The following is a 20,408-nucleotide window of genomic DNA, read 5'->3' on the forward strand; positions in this document are numbered from 1 at the left end:
ATTTAAGCTGTTAATGGTCACTTCCAGCCCGAGAGGGTAATTTACTAATGGAAATCAATCGATAAATCGATCCCTACACTTAACTGCACCGTGTAGTTGGTATTCGTTCGGAAGAATACACATAATATACTTCCAACTCTACGCAAGGAAATCTTTCTGTAGGTAAGTAAGTATCCAATGTTTGCTTCTGTGTCTACGAAGAACGGATACAGCTTTTATGAATTCCCAGCTGATGGAGATTGTATTATTGGTTCTGTTGAACGATCGCATCGAACGAAAGGATTAAATATGCGGGTGAGAATTAGGTTAAAAAGCCAAAACATTAAAGCCGGATCTTTAAACAAAAAAGGAACCGTCAATCAGATAGATCAAAGCTGCAGAAGCTTCAAAGGGAATAAAATATAACCAAACATCCATCAATATTAAAAGATTAAATTAAAAAAAAACAACGTTTGCCTTAACTTTCAGCATTGAAAACATCGAAACGTAACGTTTTTCAGCTCAGTTACCGAAGTGATTCTGTTAATCGGTCGCACAGTGACGAATCATTCTGAATGACATCACACCTTGCCTGGTGATGCGATGGGTTGTGTGGCCAGTGAAACGAACACGAGAGAAAAGAGTATTAGAAAAATGTCAAAAGTCGGTAATCCGATTAAAACAGATGTCATACGATGCCCTCCAGCTAATGCACGAGATGAAACATACGAAGCCAAAACAATCCCCCACAGAGTGGGTTTGGCTTCCGTTTCGATAATGTCCGGTGTTTATTTTCAACCATATGCGCAATGGGTTTTCAGGGTAAGAGTTAGCTGAAATGTTGGGTTTTGTTTCATTTTCCGGTTATTATTGCTCTTCCTGGTCTGTACCTTTCAATCAAATTCAATCGCGACACATTTGGTATTTGGTTACGGGTGTGGCGTTTTGCGTTCGACGCTGGGAACTGATTTTAGATCAGTGGGTTAATCCTCTACGGTATTGCCGGAATGGAATTATACAGCCGTAGGAAGGTGGTGTAGGCGAAGAAGGTGTATAAAAGGAATTGAAACAGAATTCATCAAAACGCACGTGTCACAAGGCGTGCTTGTAGGATGATTTCATTGGTCGTTTTATTTTAGATTGCTTTTAAACGAACGTCATTGGAACCATTTACCAAAAAAAAAACTTGCATGTTTGCTTATTGTGAAGAACTGCTGCAGTTGTTTGAAATGCAAACGAGTCGACATACGTGAGTGGATGGAAACTACTACAGTAACGGCTCGGAATGCTGTGGGAAATCATCCATTTAAGTGGCGATGCTTTTAACGTGAACTCTTACCCTCGAAACCTTTTGAGAATTGGTTTAATTACGTTTCGCATTAAGATATCTTGCTATCCTACTGGTTTGAAAGATGTATAAATAAGTTGAAGATAATTAGAAACCATGGCCGCTGGGGATGGATCATGCTCAGGTGTAATAAGAATTTGCTCATGTATGCAACTTCAGCTCTATCGGCTCTAACGTCACGATATATGGTTGTATGTCGCAGCTAGTGAAAGTGGGTGTACGATAAGAACCCTTGGGCAAACTCATATGTCTAAATATATCACCTCTTGCTTATAGTAAACTCTACGGACTAAAGGGAGTTGACAACCTACGTGCGGCTGTTGTGCAGGGTTTTACATTGGATCGAATGATGAGTAGGAGTCAAAACCCCGTACCGATCAAACCGAATATTCATCGAGCACGGTTGTTTGCTCTGCAAACAGGGGACTTTCCATCCTGCCCGTACTTGTCGCTTAGCCGATGCGATGTGAGTTTGTTTGATTTGGGACTTTTTATCACTTCGAAAGTTGGTTCGTGTTTACGTAGAAGCAAACGGTTACAGGGCGCAAAGAACACACAGGTCAAATAGACGACCACGACGGTAAGATAGATTAGAATATGACTTTTCACCTTCTCGATTGACTCTGGCTTGTGCGTTGGTGGGGGTGTTTTTTTTTTTCTTCATTTTGGGATATAAGAGGCCGATAACAGATCGTGCTTTCTTCTTTGCTCAGGTGACAGGATGGACAGAAGGAAGAAATACAACAATCTACACTGCTACAGCAAACAGCCCCGGGAGAGAAAAGTCGTTGAGAAAGATTTAATAAAATCCCTACCATAAAATTGTAACGTTCGAGACGTGGTACCCACCAGGTACCGTGTGCCAAGGACCCACGGAAGATTGATTTTGATGTTGGTAAGGAAACGCGCCCATCATTAGCATTTAATGTCCGCGACAGTTTTATAGCCCGTGTTCGATCCACCGGGCACGATATGGCGGGCGCAAAATGTCGCTGATTTATGGTCAGTTAAGAAGCTTAACGACGCTAAGGCGCTACCGGTAGGTAATGCCTGTTTGGCTGGCCTGCTGCTTTATGCAGCATACCATGCATGCACGAATATAATGAGCTTTTTCAGCAGCCTATCAAAATGTCCAAATCGAGAAGACGATCATGTGACATATCAAGATACCATGCCAATCAAGTACCGGCAGCACGGCAGCGTATCGATTGGTCGTTGCGCCCGAAAGTGGATCAAATGACTGCTGCTTTATTTGTTCGGTAGTCTCAGATGTTGTACTGAGATATTCACTCACTTGGACACAATTCAATGATCGCCTGTATTGTGTAGAGAGAAAGAGGGAGAGAGAGACTAATATGTAAGTGAATTATTTAAAATCAACAGTAATCTACATACTGACAGAATGTCAATAGCGGATGATACGCATGGCGTAGGGTGCGTTCCGTTGACATGCCGTTAAGTACGGATGGATTTTATTTGATTACGATAACGACCCGCCGTTGACCGATCGCAGTGTTTGGTTTTGTTCGTGTGTCTTCTGTCTGCCAGGCAGTGATGATACTCCATCCCGGTAGAAGGTACTTTCCATTTGTGGAATTTGAATTCGCGGCACCCTGTCAAGGGGCAGAACCAAGCCGGTGTTTGTATACATATTCGGTCTGCTTGCACACAGCCAGTGCTGCAGCGCTCGGCCACTGCATTAGCATTCCGATGTTTATCGTTTTTGTGATTGCTCTTTAGCGTCTTACCGAACGGCCGGATTACAAGCGATCCGAGGTGAGTTTGTCAAGAGCCGGACAACTCACCGGAAGGACATATAGCGAACGGTACAAGACGGCAGCTGAAAATGCTGTAGCGAATCAAAACGCACGTCCGAGTTACTGCTGAAATGCAAACAAACCGACCGCTCTGCCGCACGGTCCCCACCGGTAGCGCAAAACCATTCGACCGATACTATCTTGCGCATTTCTTCTAATTTCACTCCCTCTGCACGCTTTCGCGCAGAAAACTCTACCGGTTTAATTTATTTGCAGTACTCTCGACAACTGTCACCGCGGTGTGGTAGACTGTCCTGTCAAGCGGTAGTGTAGGAGCGACGTTTGCTTTGACGTTTGCTCTTTGGATCGGTTCTTAGTAAGCGTTGTTTGCTTGCTTTGCAAAGCGTCCGTTTGGCGTTTGGAGCGCGGTGTGTGTTCAAAGTAAAAATCTGTTTAAAATCTGTTTCAAGTGTTGGCCTTTCGGTGCAACTCCGTTTCGCCGTGCCACAAGTGTTTGCTGCGAAAGAAAAGCAGTACATACACACAGTTGTTTGCGTAACGTCTCTGTTAGGAGTGCTGGCTTGCGAGAGCGAAAAGTAGCAGAAGCAGCTGTGTAAAGGTGTATCGTATAGAAATGGGAAAGCAAAGACATTCGCGAAACCTATTTACAACACATCAGTATCAAGTGAATGGACATACAGAATGCGAACGACAAATGTCGACAAATGTGCCAAGAAAACAACGCTTGGCAGGGTTTGTTCGCGCTGCAGTCGGACGCTTTAGTGGATAAATTTGTTTGCCAAACGGAAAGTAAAAGCAGCTTATCTGTAGAGCAATGTATAACACTGAGGTATCACATGCTATGACAATCATGTGCCCCTTATTTTCATTATTGTTCGAACGTAATGAAACGCCAATTTCCAAACCATTTGACAGTTTTGAAAAGATGATGATTGTCCCGCATGTCATGATGCATTCGAGTCCGATGCATGCTGGGCACAAACTGCCATGGTAGCACTAGTGAAGCTAGTGGAGTGGTAGATACTTACGAGTAAATTGGCTTCGTGTTGCCCTCTTTGTACCAGATGACCAGGTAGACCTTGTCCGTCATCATGGTCATGGTGGTTGGCAGCAAATCGCACGGCAAGGACACGTCTAATCCGACCGCCGTTTGGACCTCTATCAATGGACCTGCAAGACGAGCATGGAAAAGAGAAAACCAAAAGGTAAGAACAATAGGAAATATTGCAAATTGTGTTAAATTTAGCATACTGAAAGCATTGAGCAGCGTACGGACCGGTAGGATAATAGCTTTTTAATGCACCGTTTGAGTCATTGTTTTGGATGGGCATATGGCTTTGTAATGAAACATGTACTGCTCGTTTTCTAACACGAAGATTGCCATCCATGTTGTTTCTGCTCGAGTGGAAAATGATGTTTTTCATATGCAAAATATCGTTTGCTAATGTCTGTGGTAGGTGAATCTATCAAAAGAGTTTTTCGGAATCCCTTCAAGGACCAAAAAGTCTTACTTAGGGGGGATTGTAGAACAATAAGAGTTTTTTTTTAATGGAAATTCACTTCATGATGTTAAAGGTATGCGATTTAGGGATATATGTATGAATGGAACAATGTCCAGGAAAGTCACCAAACTTTACCAAATCAAAAAAAAAAGTCAACCATTCTTTGATCGCTCGGTTAATGGCGATGCGATGAGATTTTCTTTGAGGTTTACCAGCTGGTAAACGAACCCTTAGATGCACCAATGCCCGTTACCAGGGAGCAGAAAAACAGCATTCGTTAATTCTTGCGGTCGGTAGCATCTTCATCGCTGGCATCCGTTCATAAGTCAGCATGTCGTAGTTCCCGTAATCCCCTGTTAATCCACACGAAACGTTTGACCAATGCCGGGTCCGATGACCCCAACTGCGCGCTGTCGATTTGATGGTAGCTGGGAAACCTGTGCACGGGTGTGCTGTATCACTTTTCACTTCCGAGCATCAATCTGTCGCGGGCTGAGCTATAATTCTTCTCCGCGTGTGTGTGTGTAATCGTTTCGTCTGGTGCGATGCTGACACACTTTCGTATTCGGGGATTACGGCGAACCGTATCTTTTCTTCACATTCTAAGCAGGTTCGAGATTTCCTTCATGAGTGACAATTTCCAACACCGGAAGGTACCGAAAGCGCTAAGCGCCTGTTGGTTGGATGTTTTCTATAGCATTGCAAGGATGCTCGTCTGCCTGCTGATTCTACGGTTGTCGTACGGCCCCTTCGAAGGTGTCTGCCCATGACACTCTCGGTGAGCTATGGCAGTATGACTGTTACTGCCAGAAAAATGTACCACAGTTGTGTTAGAAAAATTCAAACGCTCTTGAACGTGAACAGATTCTCAAAATGGTATGCAATTTGTTGAGTTAGAGTGAAAAATCGACGGGTTACGATGGTTTGTATGAGCAGAAAACCATCTTCAGAATTGCTTCGCTTGACCTGTTTTCAAAGGAAAACTTCGGATGTTAAGAACTCTCGTCGTTCTTTAGTTGACTTATAACTTCTTATGCATTTACACAACCGCTATGGTTTTCTCCATGTTATAATTTTGTATTGTTTGAAGAATTTCCTCTAAGGGATTCCTTGTGTCAAATGCAGTAAAAATATCAGGTATGGTGTCATTCTTTTTATGCTCAGCCCGCAGTCTCCATTGCTTTTACCACAGTGTGTTTGTACAGTGGGAATCGGTCGATTGTTTTATATCACGTTGCTCGGTTTAGTACAGAGAAAATCGTGGATCGAATCCCATCCAATCTAATCTAATGGATTGGGAGACGACGGCACTTGACCGTGAACGGTTAAGAAGACTCCTGCAGCAGGTCAAGACCGCAAAGCGGTTGTTGCACCTGATAAGTAAATAAGTAATCTCATTTAATAGAGCCAGCGGATTTTTAATCCACAAGCGGATGCAAGATGTTGTAATATTCTGTATACGTTTTCATCTTTATTTATCAAATTAGCGATACATGAAGATAATTGGGTTAAAAGGTTTATAACAAACATTCACGGGCTATTGTTTAAATGATAAAGTGCTGTGCCTTAAATTGTTCAAATAAACTTTCTTTCAGGAGTTAATTTTTCAAACAATCTGGAGATTCATTATGCCTGTCATCTTGTTATTGACAGTAGCTTTACCAACGCTCTTATCTTCTTTTGCACTGGAACGAATTCTATATCATGTCAACAATTTGTCGACGATAAAACTTTCAACTACAAAACGCGCAGTCTCTCCAACCATTTAGCAGGATGCATTTCCCAGCATCAATTTCCGGTTTGTTGATATTTCACTTATACTCCGCTGCCACCACCACCATACCATACCGAGATGCTGTCATCGTGATTTGTCGTAAAGTTGTCGTGCCGTCCGTAACGAGAAACTTTGTTTGCACACATCGTCACTCGACGGTGTACAGATGGGAATGTTACCAAGGCAAAGCCGGGAGAATTGCGTACTATAGCACTGAAGCAAGCATCTCGACATAAGAAGGACATCATTCCGCTCGGCAAAAAAAAGAGAACAGAAGATCATGAAGAGTTTCGTTTAAAGTAAGGCAGTCAATTTCGCTGGCATTCTTGCGATTATCGCTTCGGATCGGCCATCATTTCTTGCACCTTTCCGTACACGATGGTAAGCGAGTTGTCAGTAAAAACGATACCTTAGCGCCGGTGGTTGAAATATCGAAGCTGCTCGATAGTTTGCTCCCTACTGACAGCAAATAAACTTACCGGCTAGGAGTTGGGACAGCTACGAGTGGTTACAGCTGGGTTTGTTCATTCGTGGTGCTGGTGTCTGGTTTTACCATCGTGCGATACACCCGACAATGGTGCTATTTCTATTTCGTCCAAATGTTTTACGTCTTCAGGAACCGTTCTTTCACTTGTGTTTTCTTCATTTAATCGAGCGCTTGCTGTCCAACGGACGGTACAGGTTTTTGTACCAGTTGGCACGCTGTTTGTTTGCCTGAAGGACATCTATGCCAAAGCACTTTGGCACACGGGGTGAAGGACACTCGAACACAAACGCAAAGTTGCGCCTTTTTTGCCGCTGTCTTTAGTACATGTTGGGCAAAAATCGATACACTGCAGGTGTATGAAAAGAGAAGCTCAGAGAAATGAAACGTACCGTAATGCTTGCACATACGGAAACGGGCAGAACAAAAAAGTTGCGTTAAACAGTGTGGTCCGTGCCCGTGCAGCACTTTTGTGCGTCCACACTCCAGACACGGGATGGCCGAGCACGCAAAGATACCCCGGGAAGAATTCCCTTCCACTTCGATGGGCACGCTTAACGGTGCGTCCTCAGTGTCACGGGGCAACCGTCGTCACCACCACCACCAGCACCATTGCTCCCTACCGGAGTTGCAGAGTGTTTCTCACCGGGGGAGATAAATTACGTCATATTTCATCGCCTTGCAGCGGCCCCCCTTTGGATATTACTTGGTGGGGGGAGTGTGGGGGGCGCACTCGGGACAGCACCGTTAGCGTGAGCGAGTAAACGCACTGAAGTCAAAGCACAAATATTGAAGATTTCCCTCGGGAAAATGAGGGTAAATTTCGGGAAGGTTCTTCCACCACCCTGGCGCGAGTTGGCGCGAGTTGGCGCGAGCGGAGGGTTTTTTTTGCTGCTTTTGTTTTGAGTGGTACGCGGGACGAAAATGTAAGTGGCAAACAAATGAACTGACGGCCATAGATCGTGCGGATGGCAGCGTGGCTAGACCGGGGTAGGCAAAAGGTGTTCGATGAAGAAATTTTTCCGAAAGCACGCTCCCCGTGGCGGAAATGGACCATCAGCGACGTGCTCCACGTGCGGTAGGGCAGCGTGTCGGCGGGAAGCAAGCCTGCTTCCAGTACCGGACGCGATTTTGTTCTCCGAGTGCACGGTACGCGATGGATACATTTGACCCGATGGGATGAGAAGGGATGGCGGCGGTTTATCCAAAGGAGGGGATAACTTTTCCACCCGGTGTCGACGTGAAGGTTTTCACGGTTAATTGAAATATTTCCTTTCCACCTAACCATTCGGGGAAACCGCTCGTTGTTGGTCTTTCTTTTTTTGTTAATCACACGTATCCGTAAAACGTGGAGCGTAAAACATCGACACGTACAGTGAACGTGTGAAATGCAGTGCTGGGAATAGATGGTGTGGTTTTTCCTTGTGTGCTACCTTGCTCTTTTCTCGTGTGCTTTGTGTTGGTGACGATTTATTGATTTAAGGCAATTTAATGGTACAACCAAACCGATAAACTCCTGCTGTTGCTTTCATCTATTTTTTGTTACAAAATATCGCGTATTAGAAAGTACGGAAAGGAAGCTGAGCGTTTGATTACGTTCACCGATGTCATCCATTTTGCGAACTAATCAGTTTTGCTGGTTGACACACTGCGGACTAAGAACGGCAGGGCACAACGCGAGCATGATTTCAATGAATGATAAATTCAATCAAAATTCATCTATTAATCACTGCCTCCGGGTCGTGCAATGGCCAACCAAAGTTGCTTCTTGGCTAACCGTCACAACTGATAGGAATCACTTCCGCCGGACACATTCCGGCTTCCGAAGGCCGGATGTTTCACTTTCACCTAACCGCAGATCGTTAATAACGTAAATAGAAAGATCTATACGCCCTTCAGAAGGAATGAAGCATTCCGTTCTATTTGTCATTTTGGACAGTTTGATGAACGGTTTTCCTTTTTGCCGGGGTATATTTTGTCATATTATCTACGCTGTACGAGAGTAGCACAAGTGAAGATTCTATTGCATTGAGAATTTTACAAAAGCTGTCAACAAAATCTTTGATATGTTTTCAGTTTTCGTGACACCGTAAATAACCTCGCGACGCAATGGCTCTAATTAATTTGTTTTTAACAAACTTTCAAACAAATGCTTTATGTTTGTTCACATGTCACGCAATATATCGTTAGCAAATTTAAATAGCTTTGTTTCAGTCGGTTAGACATGTTTGCAGAATGACACCAGATGACCCAGCCCAAAATGTATGGAATTACTGTTCGCGTATTGTTCAATGCATTATTGTACCGTTAAATACATTAATCCTTATTTTAAAATAACCACAAATTTGATAATTCATCTTCTTTCATCGTGGTTGATTCAGTTGCTGTAAAACTTTCTTAGCGGTTGTGAACCTATGTGAGAGCACCGATCACAGTGCTGGGACTTGTTGTTTGATCCCAGCCATGGAAGTTCTGAATTGCTCTAATCTACTAATCCTGTGCTTTATCGGCAGTAGTCTTTCTATATTGCTAACAGCTTTAACATGGTCAAAGACACTGGATTAATATAAGGTTGAATATTGGCTTTCGCACAGACAGTTTCACTCCATCAGGAACGGCTTAAAGTATGTTTGCAATTCCTAACTAAGTTACTAAACTTCAAATTGATCCAATTTCTTCCACAAAAACCTCAAATTCAATCAATCATTCGACCAAAGTTTACTGCTAAATCGTTAAAAAGGGGAAAAAGACGATCCATACCTTAACAAAATCGCAATTTGCGTGTTCCTCAAAGTGTCTCTAGAATTCAATAATAAATTAAAATCGCATTTATAGTAAAGTGCTTTCTTTTTATTTCCGTGTCAGGCTCTAGTTTTCTTAATGAGTGTATTTGTTACTAATTGGAAAATTCATGTCAAAGCATGCGAGAAACATGGAAATTTCGATCGTGGCAAATATTTCATTTATCTACACTCTTTAGTGACCGAAGCGCATACAGGGGGTTATCTGGATTAATTACTCTAATTTCGATTCTATTGGCGTGTTTCCCGTTGCATAGCGCAGGAAAAAAAAAACACTTAGAACCACTTGCTGCATTATTAATGACACCGTCGCGCCAATAAAGCAAACACCTGGCACGGGTTACCATTCGGCCTGTTTGAACGTTTTATCCGACAGCTTGCCCGTTCTAGTGACCAATGGTGATGGGTCACTTAATTAAGGAAAATATGATTTTGGACCTCTCGCCAATTACGCGTGAGTGGATCGATACGCATACACGAGTGTTTTTTTTTTTTCATTTCTCTCGGCCGCTTTCCGCTAACGATTAATAATCGAATGCGAACCCTTGTAGCGTAAAATGATTGGAAATTTAAGCTTCACCACCATAACACGAGCACGCGGCACAATTATTGATACCAAATGATTGGTGAACGCTGAGTACACACCTGAGTGAAGTGGCTGTTATGTGATGTGCTGCCCTTGGAGTGGAGCGCATCATCGCTACGGACAGCAAGTGGCCACTTGAAACAGTGCTGCTCATACAAGACGTAAAAAATGGAGATGTGTTGTACGGTTTATTGTTTTAGTTTTTCATGCTTCCAAATTGAGCTGTTTGTTAAAGTGCATTTGAATATGCATTTACTTGTCGTTCTGATACATTTCATTGGTTATTTTGATTTTATTTTTGTCGTTCAGACGAATTCGGTTGGTTAAACATTATCAACACATTGTCAAACGGGTGACGTATAAACGTCAAATAACGTTATTTTTTAATACAAGCAATACACGTTTATTTATTTTCAGGCATATGTTTTCCATCCAATTCGTTCCATTTGAGAAGTTTTGATCAAAATATCTCAAAAAGGGAGAATACAGTGGCTGGTACAGACACTCTTTCGTTCTATAGAATCGCTAAATGAAAGGAAAACTTGAATTCAAAATATACTAGAGTCACCTGCTGTTGCAATCGTAAACGAACATTTCACCCTGGATCCGTCAAAATGTGCATCCCGCATGCATCGTGTGTGCAACAGTTTGTGACACGGGGCGAATGTGGGACCGTGCCCTCCAAGCGGGCTGCTATTTATTTTATTGATTTATTATTCTCGTTCCGGTGCTGACCTACATACGTACGTTACGTGCAGCGATCGGTTCTCGATATGGACAGCAAACATGTGCATCGGTCGGACATAGATGTGCATTATTCTACCTGTCTGTCTAACCGTCTGTCCGTCTTTCTGATCGTTTTTTTTTTCGCCCAGCAGGGTGTGGAAGTATACACGAAGCGTGATACAATTTGGACGCTATTTACCGTTGGTCGATGCGGCGGGAATGAAACATGTATTGATTTGGCTACGAAATTCAACTTTACGCCATTCGTTGGCGGAATTCCATTCATAGAGCATATGCTGAAAAATTTATGTTTATTGACATAATGCTTCATAATGTATGTGAAAATAATAGACTGGATGTGTAATGATGTCTGTTTTGCAGTCGTGATTTAATTTGCAAAAACTGCACATCGAGAAGTATTTGAATTATAATTTTTTCTAGCGATTTCAGCGTCTGGTGGTTTTCAAGGAAAGAATCATACTTGGAAATGTTTTTGTTTCTGTAATTTTTGGAGGAAAAAGCTTTTGTCACCCTACGCCATTTTGTATGCAGGATGAGCGTTGTGATAGAGATAAAACATGAATATTGTTGAAAAGTTCTATTTGCGTAGTCAAGTTAATCCGAAGTAAATTTGAGCTGCGGTGTAATTGTGAATTGTTTGCGTACGCTACACTTTGAATTACGTGCATGTAATATGATAGAGAAAGTTTCCACTTATCAGATTACAGTTGGTAAAATGTGTACAGTGCTGTGTTCAAACAAAAACAGACACAACAACAAAAAAACCCCATTTTCCCTTGTTCCATTTTAACACCCCAACAACAACCGGTGTTTATCTTTCCGAAGTACAGAAAAAGTCGTGAAAGGAAGTGGAACCTGTTCGAGCAGCCAACGATCCGAAATCTGGCCTTGTAATGGAAAATAGATCCGGGATTTAGATGCGGATAAGAACACGATACGATCTTCACGCTGGTACTACGAGCCAAAGGTACGCCATGCTAGCACTAATTCTTTTCCGGTTGTAGAGCCCGGGAACGCCTTCTGCTCGTGTTTTAATTATTTCAACATACATACTGACCTGTACGAGGTAAATCCCTGCTTTCGAGGGTAAACCCATAACCAATTCTAACCCCTTTGGATGTTCCGGTATATTAAGAAATTTGCATATTATTCGACCGGTGTTTATACAAACCGTAGCTATCCGTCTTTTGGGTTCATTTGTCTTGCTTCGCCTCATTCGACAGGTGTGGTGCATTGGGAATCGAATAATCGATGAATATTTTTGCCAAAATATATTCAACTGCCAAACAACACACAAGGCTATTATTAGCATATTACTGGCACACTTTGCGCTTACGGGTCGTGGCGTACATTGTTCGGGCTTTTCTACCTCAAAACAAACGGAAGCAACGGAAACGTGCTGGATAAGAGCAAGGAAAACAACGCTTCATGGTAAAATGATTGTTCATTGCTATTGTGGTTTGTGAAGTTTTTCCACCCACATTTTGGGAACGTTTGGTGGTCCGATCGGCGATGTGCCTTGTACCTATCACTTTGGATCGTATCAATTCGGCTTTAGGGAATCGGTAAAGCTTAAAATACGTAAAGGATAAAAGAACACCCCAGAGTGATGTGGATGTGAGCGCACGGGACTACAAGGATGTAGGTGACGCATTAGGAAAAGCTGTGGTATTTCGTGGTAAGGATGAGAGCGAATTTTTTTTGTCATAACCGTTCGTTCACCTTCGATGCGTGTTGGAGGTATCCCGGTGGATATGGGAAAGCTTCTCTACCGCTGCCGGGCTGGTTGTGTGTAGATGAACTGCTTTTGTGTGTCCGGAGGCATGTGTTCGTTTCGTTGGTTTGCGTAAGGACACTGTCTGTCGATCCTTTAGAAAGACGCACCACCAGGGATGGGCCGCAGGTATTTGAATTGGAAACGAGGTATTAATGTTTTTCTATGCTAATGCAGGGAAAACATGTGGAAAGTTATCACAATAACAACGCATACCCGTTCGTACGACGACGGTTTTGCACGGTGACAACTTTGCTTGAAACGGGATAAGGTGTTTTTTTTCTCTTTTGGGTGGGTTTTCTTTCCATTTGCCTTGCGGTGATTGTGATGAAACGAGTTTTGAGACGATTTTTGGAAACTCTTTCGAATGGTGCACATCACAATGTAGGTGTACGTTGTTTTTAGTAGGGAAGTATAAAAAGGAAAATATAACTGGAACAGCAGAGCAAGTAGTATGGTTGTGTTTGTTTGTTTTATGTGACATAAATATTTTATTTTGCGTAAATTCGCAATTCGTTAAACTAAAACATTAAACATGAACTGCTAAAACATAAATGAAGTATTTAAAAACATTTGTGTAAGAAGAAATGCACTAAAAACTATAAATAAATTTCACTAATAACTATGTGACTACTCTTTGGAATAAAATTCATCCAAAAAGCAAGTAATACGCTGGATGGAAAAGATTAATAACGCACCATTTTCAACTGCTTGTTTGGTTTCACCTTTGTCAGTAGAATACGTACGGCTTACACTTACTTCAACGTGCGTATATATTATTTTCCAGAACGATTGTCAAATATTGACGCTAGCATCCTGATGAAGAATATGCTTCATCTGACTAATATGACAAATTGCTCCCACTGAACTTCACAGACAGTGTGCACGAAAGTATCTCATTTGCGTTCGTGCGTGGTGCGGGGTTTGTCGTAAAATATTGCTTCCCATTTTGTAGTTCTACTTCACGGCCAGGCCAGGCAGATAACAGCATCTCGCTACGCTCTTGTATTATTGGTGATGGATAATGTACCACTTTCTTCAACCACTTTGAAGCGTTTTTCCTTGGTTGTTTGCAGGGTGGAAAATTGCAGGGAAATCAACTGAAGAAAATCACTCAAGTAGGATACAGTTGAAACGACGACGGTTGTAGCTTTTGGAAGCTCACCCGGAAAATTTTTGGAGGTACGAAATGCAAGGAGGATAGGCAAACCGGAACCGCTTCCGGGGCAGCATGCTTTCCCGCTTCCAGTTACCCACAAAAATGAGACGAAGTGGAAAAGTGGTAGGAAGCGGAAACGCGAATTTTGTTATTGGCGTGTGACGCGCTCCCGGGTGCGTCATACATGAGCTGTTTTGGCTGGCGTAACCGGAAAGAAAGCCAACTTTCGGGAGCAGCAAATACCGACCGCTTTATGGTTGGTGCTTCCGGTCTTGATGGTTTGAGAGATGGAAAGAATCTGTTCTTTTTGTTCTCTATTCATCATATTTTAGATCTCAACAAACGTACGTGTACGGTACGTGCGATCGGTTTCACCTGTACGGCCGACATGTAAATTTTTTATTCACGACCATGAAAGATTTATTTCTATTGTTCCTATCCATGGGTAGAAAAACGCCCGAAAATGTGATACGTGAAGCTTTTCGTGAACGGGTGTTTTTCCCTTAGACTGGCTCAAAAGGGCACAATACATAGTATAACGAACTTAACACTAATCAAAAAGTAGGTAGGCGCATACAATGAAACATACCCACATACCAAAAAGCAGCGAGAAAACAAGGACAAAGCCGCCGGAAAACCGGTCGAAGAAAGGCAAACCCGACAAACTCCCGTGGCGTAACCTTCCATCGCAAATCAGCACCCAAATGAAGGTAAATAGACACGAAGAAATTGGGATCGTGCACGGCCCGGTTTTGTCGGTGGTAGCCGGTTCGTACCCGGGGAAAACGAATTGCCGCGCAGGGTGTGGAAAAGGCAATAAATTTTCCGTCGAAACCACAGTCGCTCGTGTGTTGTTTGTCGGTGTTTTAGGGTTAGTTGAGGTATATATTTTGAAGAAATTGATGTGAAAAAGGGTTTTTTTTTGGCGAATTGGGCGCATTGTCGAACGAGAGATGAGTGAGGTAGAGAATTTTCACCCGATCCACTGTGGATACGCTGATCTCAATAAAGCGAGGCAAACCTATGTCACCCTGGGAATAAAAAGTTACGTCTGGCTTAAGTCGGAAAGAAAAACTATGTATTTATAAGGAAGAAAATTCCGGTCGAAGTACCATTAAAGTTGATTACAACGAAATTTTGGTTGTATGATGATGTTCTTGATACTTGTAATATTGTAATAAAATTAGTATAAGGAATGTCCAGTTCTGTATTCAGAGGTGCTATTTTAGAAATATTACTTAGCGTACATCTGCACCCATTTGCTTTTCGTTTTAAATAATCGAAAACGTTTATCTAATGCTTATATTCACTGGAATTAGAAATTTAAAATGTATTGTAAAATATGGAACCCCTAATTATCTTCTTACACGGTGCTTTGTGGTCTTGACCTACCGGAGGAGTCCTCTTAACCGTTCATGGTTGAGCGCCGGCGTCTTCTTATCCATTTTCTCGGCCTTTCTGACGGTCTCATCAACCACCACACTCCATCTAAATTTGGAAATTATAGCGGGCAATGTCGGATGAGAGATTGAGGAAGCCGTCCATACAGATGGCCAGAATGACGAGCGATTTTAGTCCAGTGTTATTCCAATGACGTGACTAGTCCACCAGATCCTGGCAAGAACAATATCGAGATCATCATCAAACTCACAGAGCTCGTCATTTCAACAGCCTTATCACGAAAAACCACCTACACCTTCCAGACATACGTGGCCAAAAATCCTTGTGAGTATTTCTCAATGTATTTTTTAAGAATTTCACACCAGAGATTTCAGAGACCTTGAGCTTTAACTAAATGTGTGTTTTTTTTTTAATTTGAATAAACTGTCTATATATTTGCATTTAGTTGCAAAAAAAAAATTAAATTATCATTATTTCCTTGTATTGACTTCATATGCTTCTGCAAAGCTTTTCGTACATATGCAATTTAAACAATAGCCAACGGGTGGCAATTTCATTCGCCTTCATTTTCTCTTAATGGACTATTAAATATAAACACGTGTTCATCGTTTTCGCAATACAATTTCTTCGTATGAACTCCTTTTGCCTTGGAGTTAGAATGAATTGACCTTTTGTTTGTGGTTCTGCAGACTTATGTTGCTCATGTTCCTATTCCAACCATCTAGAGTGGGTAACCGCACGCCAGCATCACCAACACCATCGTTAATCGGATACTGTTTTTGATTGGTTACGTACAACACTGTCGGAGTTTAAAAAAAAAGAATGTAATATTTCAACACAATACATCACCGCGCGTTTCTGAAAATGCAAAACATGTAAAGAAACGTACCCCCGCAAGAGGAACTTGGGTACTTGTGTGTGCTCAAACATGATTCATAACGCATTAACACCGCCATCGTATTGCGCTGAAGTATAATTATTTCGGGTGTTTCTGTTTTCACTAATGCGTCGCTTTTATGCTTATTGTTTTAGTACAAAAAACCCCCTCACGTAAACACACACGCTCGAGCATTTGATCGCCACCAAAGGCTGTTCATTCGTAACCGCTTTCGGTGTGTGTATGTGGTGAGGAATGGAAAACGAACAACGGAATGTAACATTTTGATGAAATAAAAGGCGCAACATTTTCTGCTTCTGCCCCACGGGTCCTAATCAAACGGGCGCACTGAAATGTGTGAACTTTGGGTGCGCTATGGTAAACGGGTTGTGGCTGTGGATCATCTGCAAACGGCACAATGGATGCAAATGGAGCTTGACACATGTGGATGGTGTGCACGGGTGGAAGTATGAATGCGACCGCTTTACATTGATAGGGTACTGTTTGAGGTTGGGTGCGTTGTATTTGTTAACATGATTAAAAATCATGTGCAATTAGTCGGGAGGGTTCGCATGAGAGCATTGTAAGTATTATGTACATACTAATTAAACCGGGCATGAAAATTCTATACAGATGGGATTCTGATCAAATATGGAATGGAGCTATTTTGCGAATTGTGCACACATGCATCCCCATTGTTTAGGTGCTTCGGGATTTACGAAACGATTCGCATTTTACAGAATACATTCCGAAGCATAACAATTTATCATTTCATGTTGGAATAATGCGGTGTTTATTTAAAAAATTAAAAAGTAATTATTAATAATAATAATTAATATATTTTTTTAATAATAGTTGATAGTGTTTAAAAATTTGGTAAATGGTAATAGCAAATCACAAATTTATTATTATTATCAGCACGATTTGTAAATGAAAAGTTCCTTACAGAGCTGGATGGTTTGATGAGTTTTGATTGATAAATCTTCATTTATCGGAAATGATAAAGATATCATTTCCGTTACTCAAAAAAAAAAACCTTGTTATTCAACGGATAAACCGTTTAGAAATCTTTCCAAATATTAAGCGTTTGTAGCATTATCTATTTTCGTTCTTTCTTTGAAGAATAAAGTAACGCATGTAACGCATGTAATTTACGAATTTATGGTTCTTGAGTTAAACATTATTCATCAATATAAATTTTGTAAGCCTGTAATTCAAAACTGTTAATTTAAATACCAATTACAGTTGTATGTTGAATACGAGATATCGTAGAAGTTGTTGACCACAAATTCAATTTTAGTAATACAATTACTTGTGAATAAATAATATAAAAAGAAACATAATAACAATAGTTTTTAACGACCTTCAGAATACCAAAATATTAATCCAAATACTTTGATATTATCTGAGGTGTTTTTGTCGTTGCTAATATGGGAACATCGTACCAGGTATTGCGAGCGTAAGCAGTGAAAGAACAGAACACATACAATTAACTTTGGCTTTATAGCATAGCTTATGTGCTGTTTCAATCCTTTCAACTTATGTACTCTTCGGAACATTCTGTGGGGCACTCCCACTTTCCCATTCCGATCTTTCCTGAATTCCAATACCAATCCTCATCATCAGATATGGTGATAAACACTACTAAGTTATCAGCTCTAGAAAACAAAATGTTCTTGTGATTTATGCCTCTTGATCAAAAACCGAAACGCCCGATTACAACAGCTGAATAAATTAAAAAATTGTTGGATGCATGTGTTTATTAAGAAGACGTTATTGAATGCAACAATAATTTTAATACTTGGGTGAAACTCGCTAAACGACGGCAAACACTGTGCGTAGGGGTGCAGTTCGATTATAGCAATTACTCTCAGACATATTTTCTTTGAGGACGAAATCGAATATGATATATTCAAGTTCCCGCATCAACACTAGACAAACGAAAGCGATGTAATGAGGAATGTTTCGATACAATGTTTTCCACATTGAGTTTTTTGCTTCATTCGTGCGATTTGTACCTAAATAAGCTGGTTCTGGTTGAACACATTTTTTATTATGCACATAAAGCATTTGTTTCTGCTGTGATTGGCTAGGAGCGCAGTAAAACATATTCTCGGTTAGCAGCAACATGCATACACCCACATATATTTAGCCTGGAATGATATCGGGAGTTGATTCGAAACATAGCACGAATAATGAACAAAATTCCGGTGAATTCGTTTGCTTATACGCTCTATGTAAATGCGCGTGTCTCTTTCCCGGAAAAGGATATGGGATTGGATTGTGCAATTAAAATCCGTACTTACAAGACATGCCATTGGAATGGCATATACATCTCGCTACCCTTTCTTTAAATTCTTCCCCCGACGAGCTGTTCGATGATAAACGAAGAAAGGAAAGCATATTTCGTTTGCATTCCCCGTTTTGTATTTTTGTATTAAAACAAACAGCAAACTTACATTCCATTGTTCTCTTGTGTCTGGCGAGCGCGGAACGCCATTTTCCTACCACAAAACCGAACAGAGATAAAACCGCACCCATTTTCTTCCGGTTTGGGCACGGTAACAATGGAAAAGTCACTGCTATGTTTCTTGTATTATTTCTGTCCCTTCCCTTGTTCCTTACGACAAAAGGGAAACCCTCTGGCAGCGGTATTTCCGGATTTTGGCCCCAACTTGCAAAGGTATTCCAGAGCAATAAAATCTAAAATTAATTTAACCCTTTTTTAATCGCTCTCGCTTGGTGCCCGCTTAGCCTGGAGCGCATTTTACAATCAGAGATCCTTTTGTTTGTCAAAAAATTCACCGTACCGCTTTAGCTGACGAATGGCAAAAGTCAGAAAGTCTCCGCACGGCAGGAATTAAAATATTCCATTAATTTGTGTATGCTACGAGAGAAAAAATGGGGAAGAAAGGATAATAAAGCACACGAATTGTATTCGTAAAAAATTAATTCCTTTAACGTGCGTTCATCCCTGGTCAGGGGAGCTTCACGGTGAGGGGAGGGCTTTGATGGTAATTGTAATGTTAGACGCTTCGAGAACGACATCTCTTTCCACCGGGAACGGACCATTTATTAACTCGATCTACGTTGCACTTCGGTTCCGTGTTGGCTAATGTTTCATTCATCTCCCACAGTTCCCATCTTCGGTACCTTAGTAAAAAGGAAACCTTGGACACCTTCAAGAAAAAAAAAACGCTGCTGAATGAAAATGGAAAGACGTTTGGAAAGCCCTTTCCTCAGATTTTGCACTACCTGCACCGGAAGAAAGATCCAGTACGGTGGAAGCCTCCTTGCGATAAGTGCGTAAAACGAGCGTCTTCTGTGATACGAAAGGCGAGCCCGCATGTTGCCGGGATGGCGTAAAATTCGATCTTCTTCCTTGCGGTGGCATGGGTGAAGATGGGTCAGAACAGTGGGGTATAGGACCTGCCCGATGATGGAATGAAAATGGAGAAGAAAATGGTTCGCGCTTGGGTGCGTCTCGGGTGTGCTTTCGTAACTGATTTTCGCTCACAGTCGGATAGTATCGCGTAACAAGCGCAAATGGAAGCACGGGAAAAGATCGGAAAACGAAGTTATATCACCGAAACGGGCCGTACGAAAGAAGAGCAAGTAACCAAACGCTCCTCTTGGGTGTGCCTTCGGAAACGGAGTGGTTTATTTTATTAAGCTCTTTTTCCCCGGTTCCCACAAAGCGTAGGTTCATTTGGAGCAAATGAAGAAATCCACCAGCGGGGGGACACATTCGTGTTTTTGGGTGGGCAGATAAAGCAGTAACCGGCACATATCGTTTTTGGCTGTGTCCGGACCGCTGAAATCGGGAGATCCCTTCGCCATTAAGGGTTACTGATGAGTTACTACTAGGTACGGATACTGTTCTCTTTTTTTTGGGTCTTTTAAAGATTTCTCCCGGCTACAGAAGAATGTGTAGGGCGACCGGAAATTCCAGCAGCATGAGGTACCGGTCGATTGAAGCGCGGGAATGAAAGCCATTATCTTAATGCGCAAACAAAAAACAACTACCGGAAAATTGAATTTGCCCGGCAGTATTTACGAGATCGATAAATAGATATGTTCGTACTCAATTCCCGAATCTTGACTTGGTAGCTTTGGTACAGATTGGAAAAGGTACTGGTATGGGGTAGCGTGAAAAAAGAAACCGAAAACAATCTTATATGCTTGAGATTGTGCCACC

The 20,408-nt window shown here is 41.7% G+C and overlaps 1 protein-coding gene across 1 annotated transcript in view; it reads right to left on the reverse strand.

The window, feature by feature from the left end:
- The window catches only part of LOC128718055 (nephrin), a 74,094-nt gene that overhangs the window by 32,338 nt on the left and 21,348 nt on the right, over window positions 1–20,408 (reverse strand). Inside the window, exon 2 of the mRNA XM_053811729.1 lies at window positions 4,134–4,275. Coding sequence (XP_053667704.1) covers window positions 4,134–4,275 — 142 coding nt within the window. The remainder of the gene's footprint in view (window positions 1–4,133; window positions 4,276–20,408) is intronic.

Source organism: Anopheles marshallii, chromosome 2 (genome assembly GCF_943734725.1).
Source record: "Anopheles marshallii chromosome 2, idAnoMarsDA_429_01, whole genome shotgun sequence".
Taxonomy (NCBI): domain Eukaryota; kingdom Metazoa; phylum Arthropoda; class Insecta; order Diptera; family Culicidae; genus Anopheles; species Anopheles marshallii.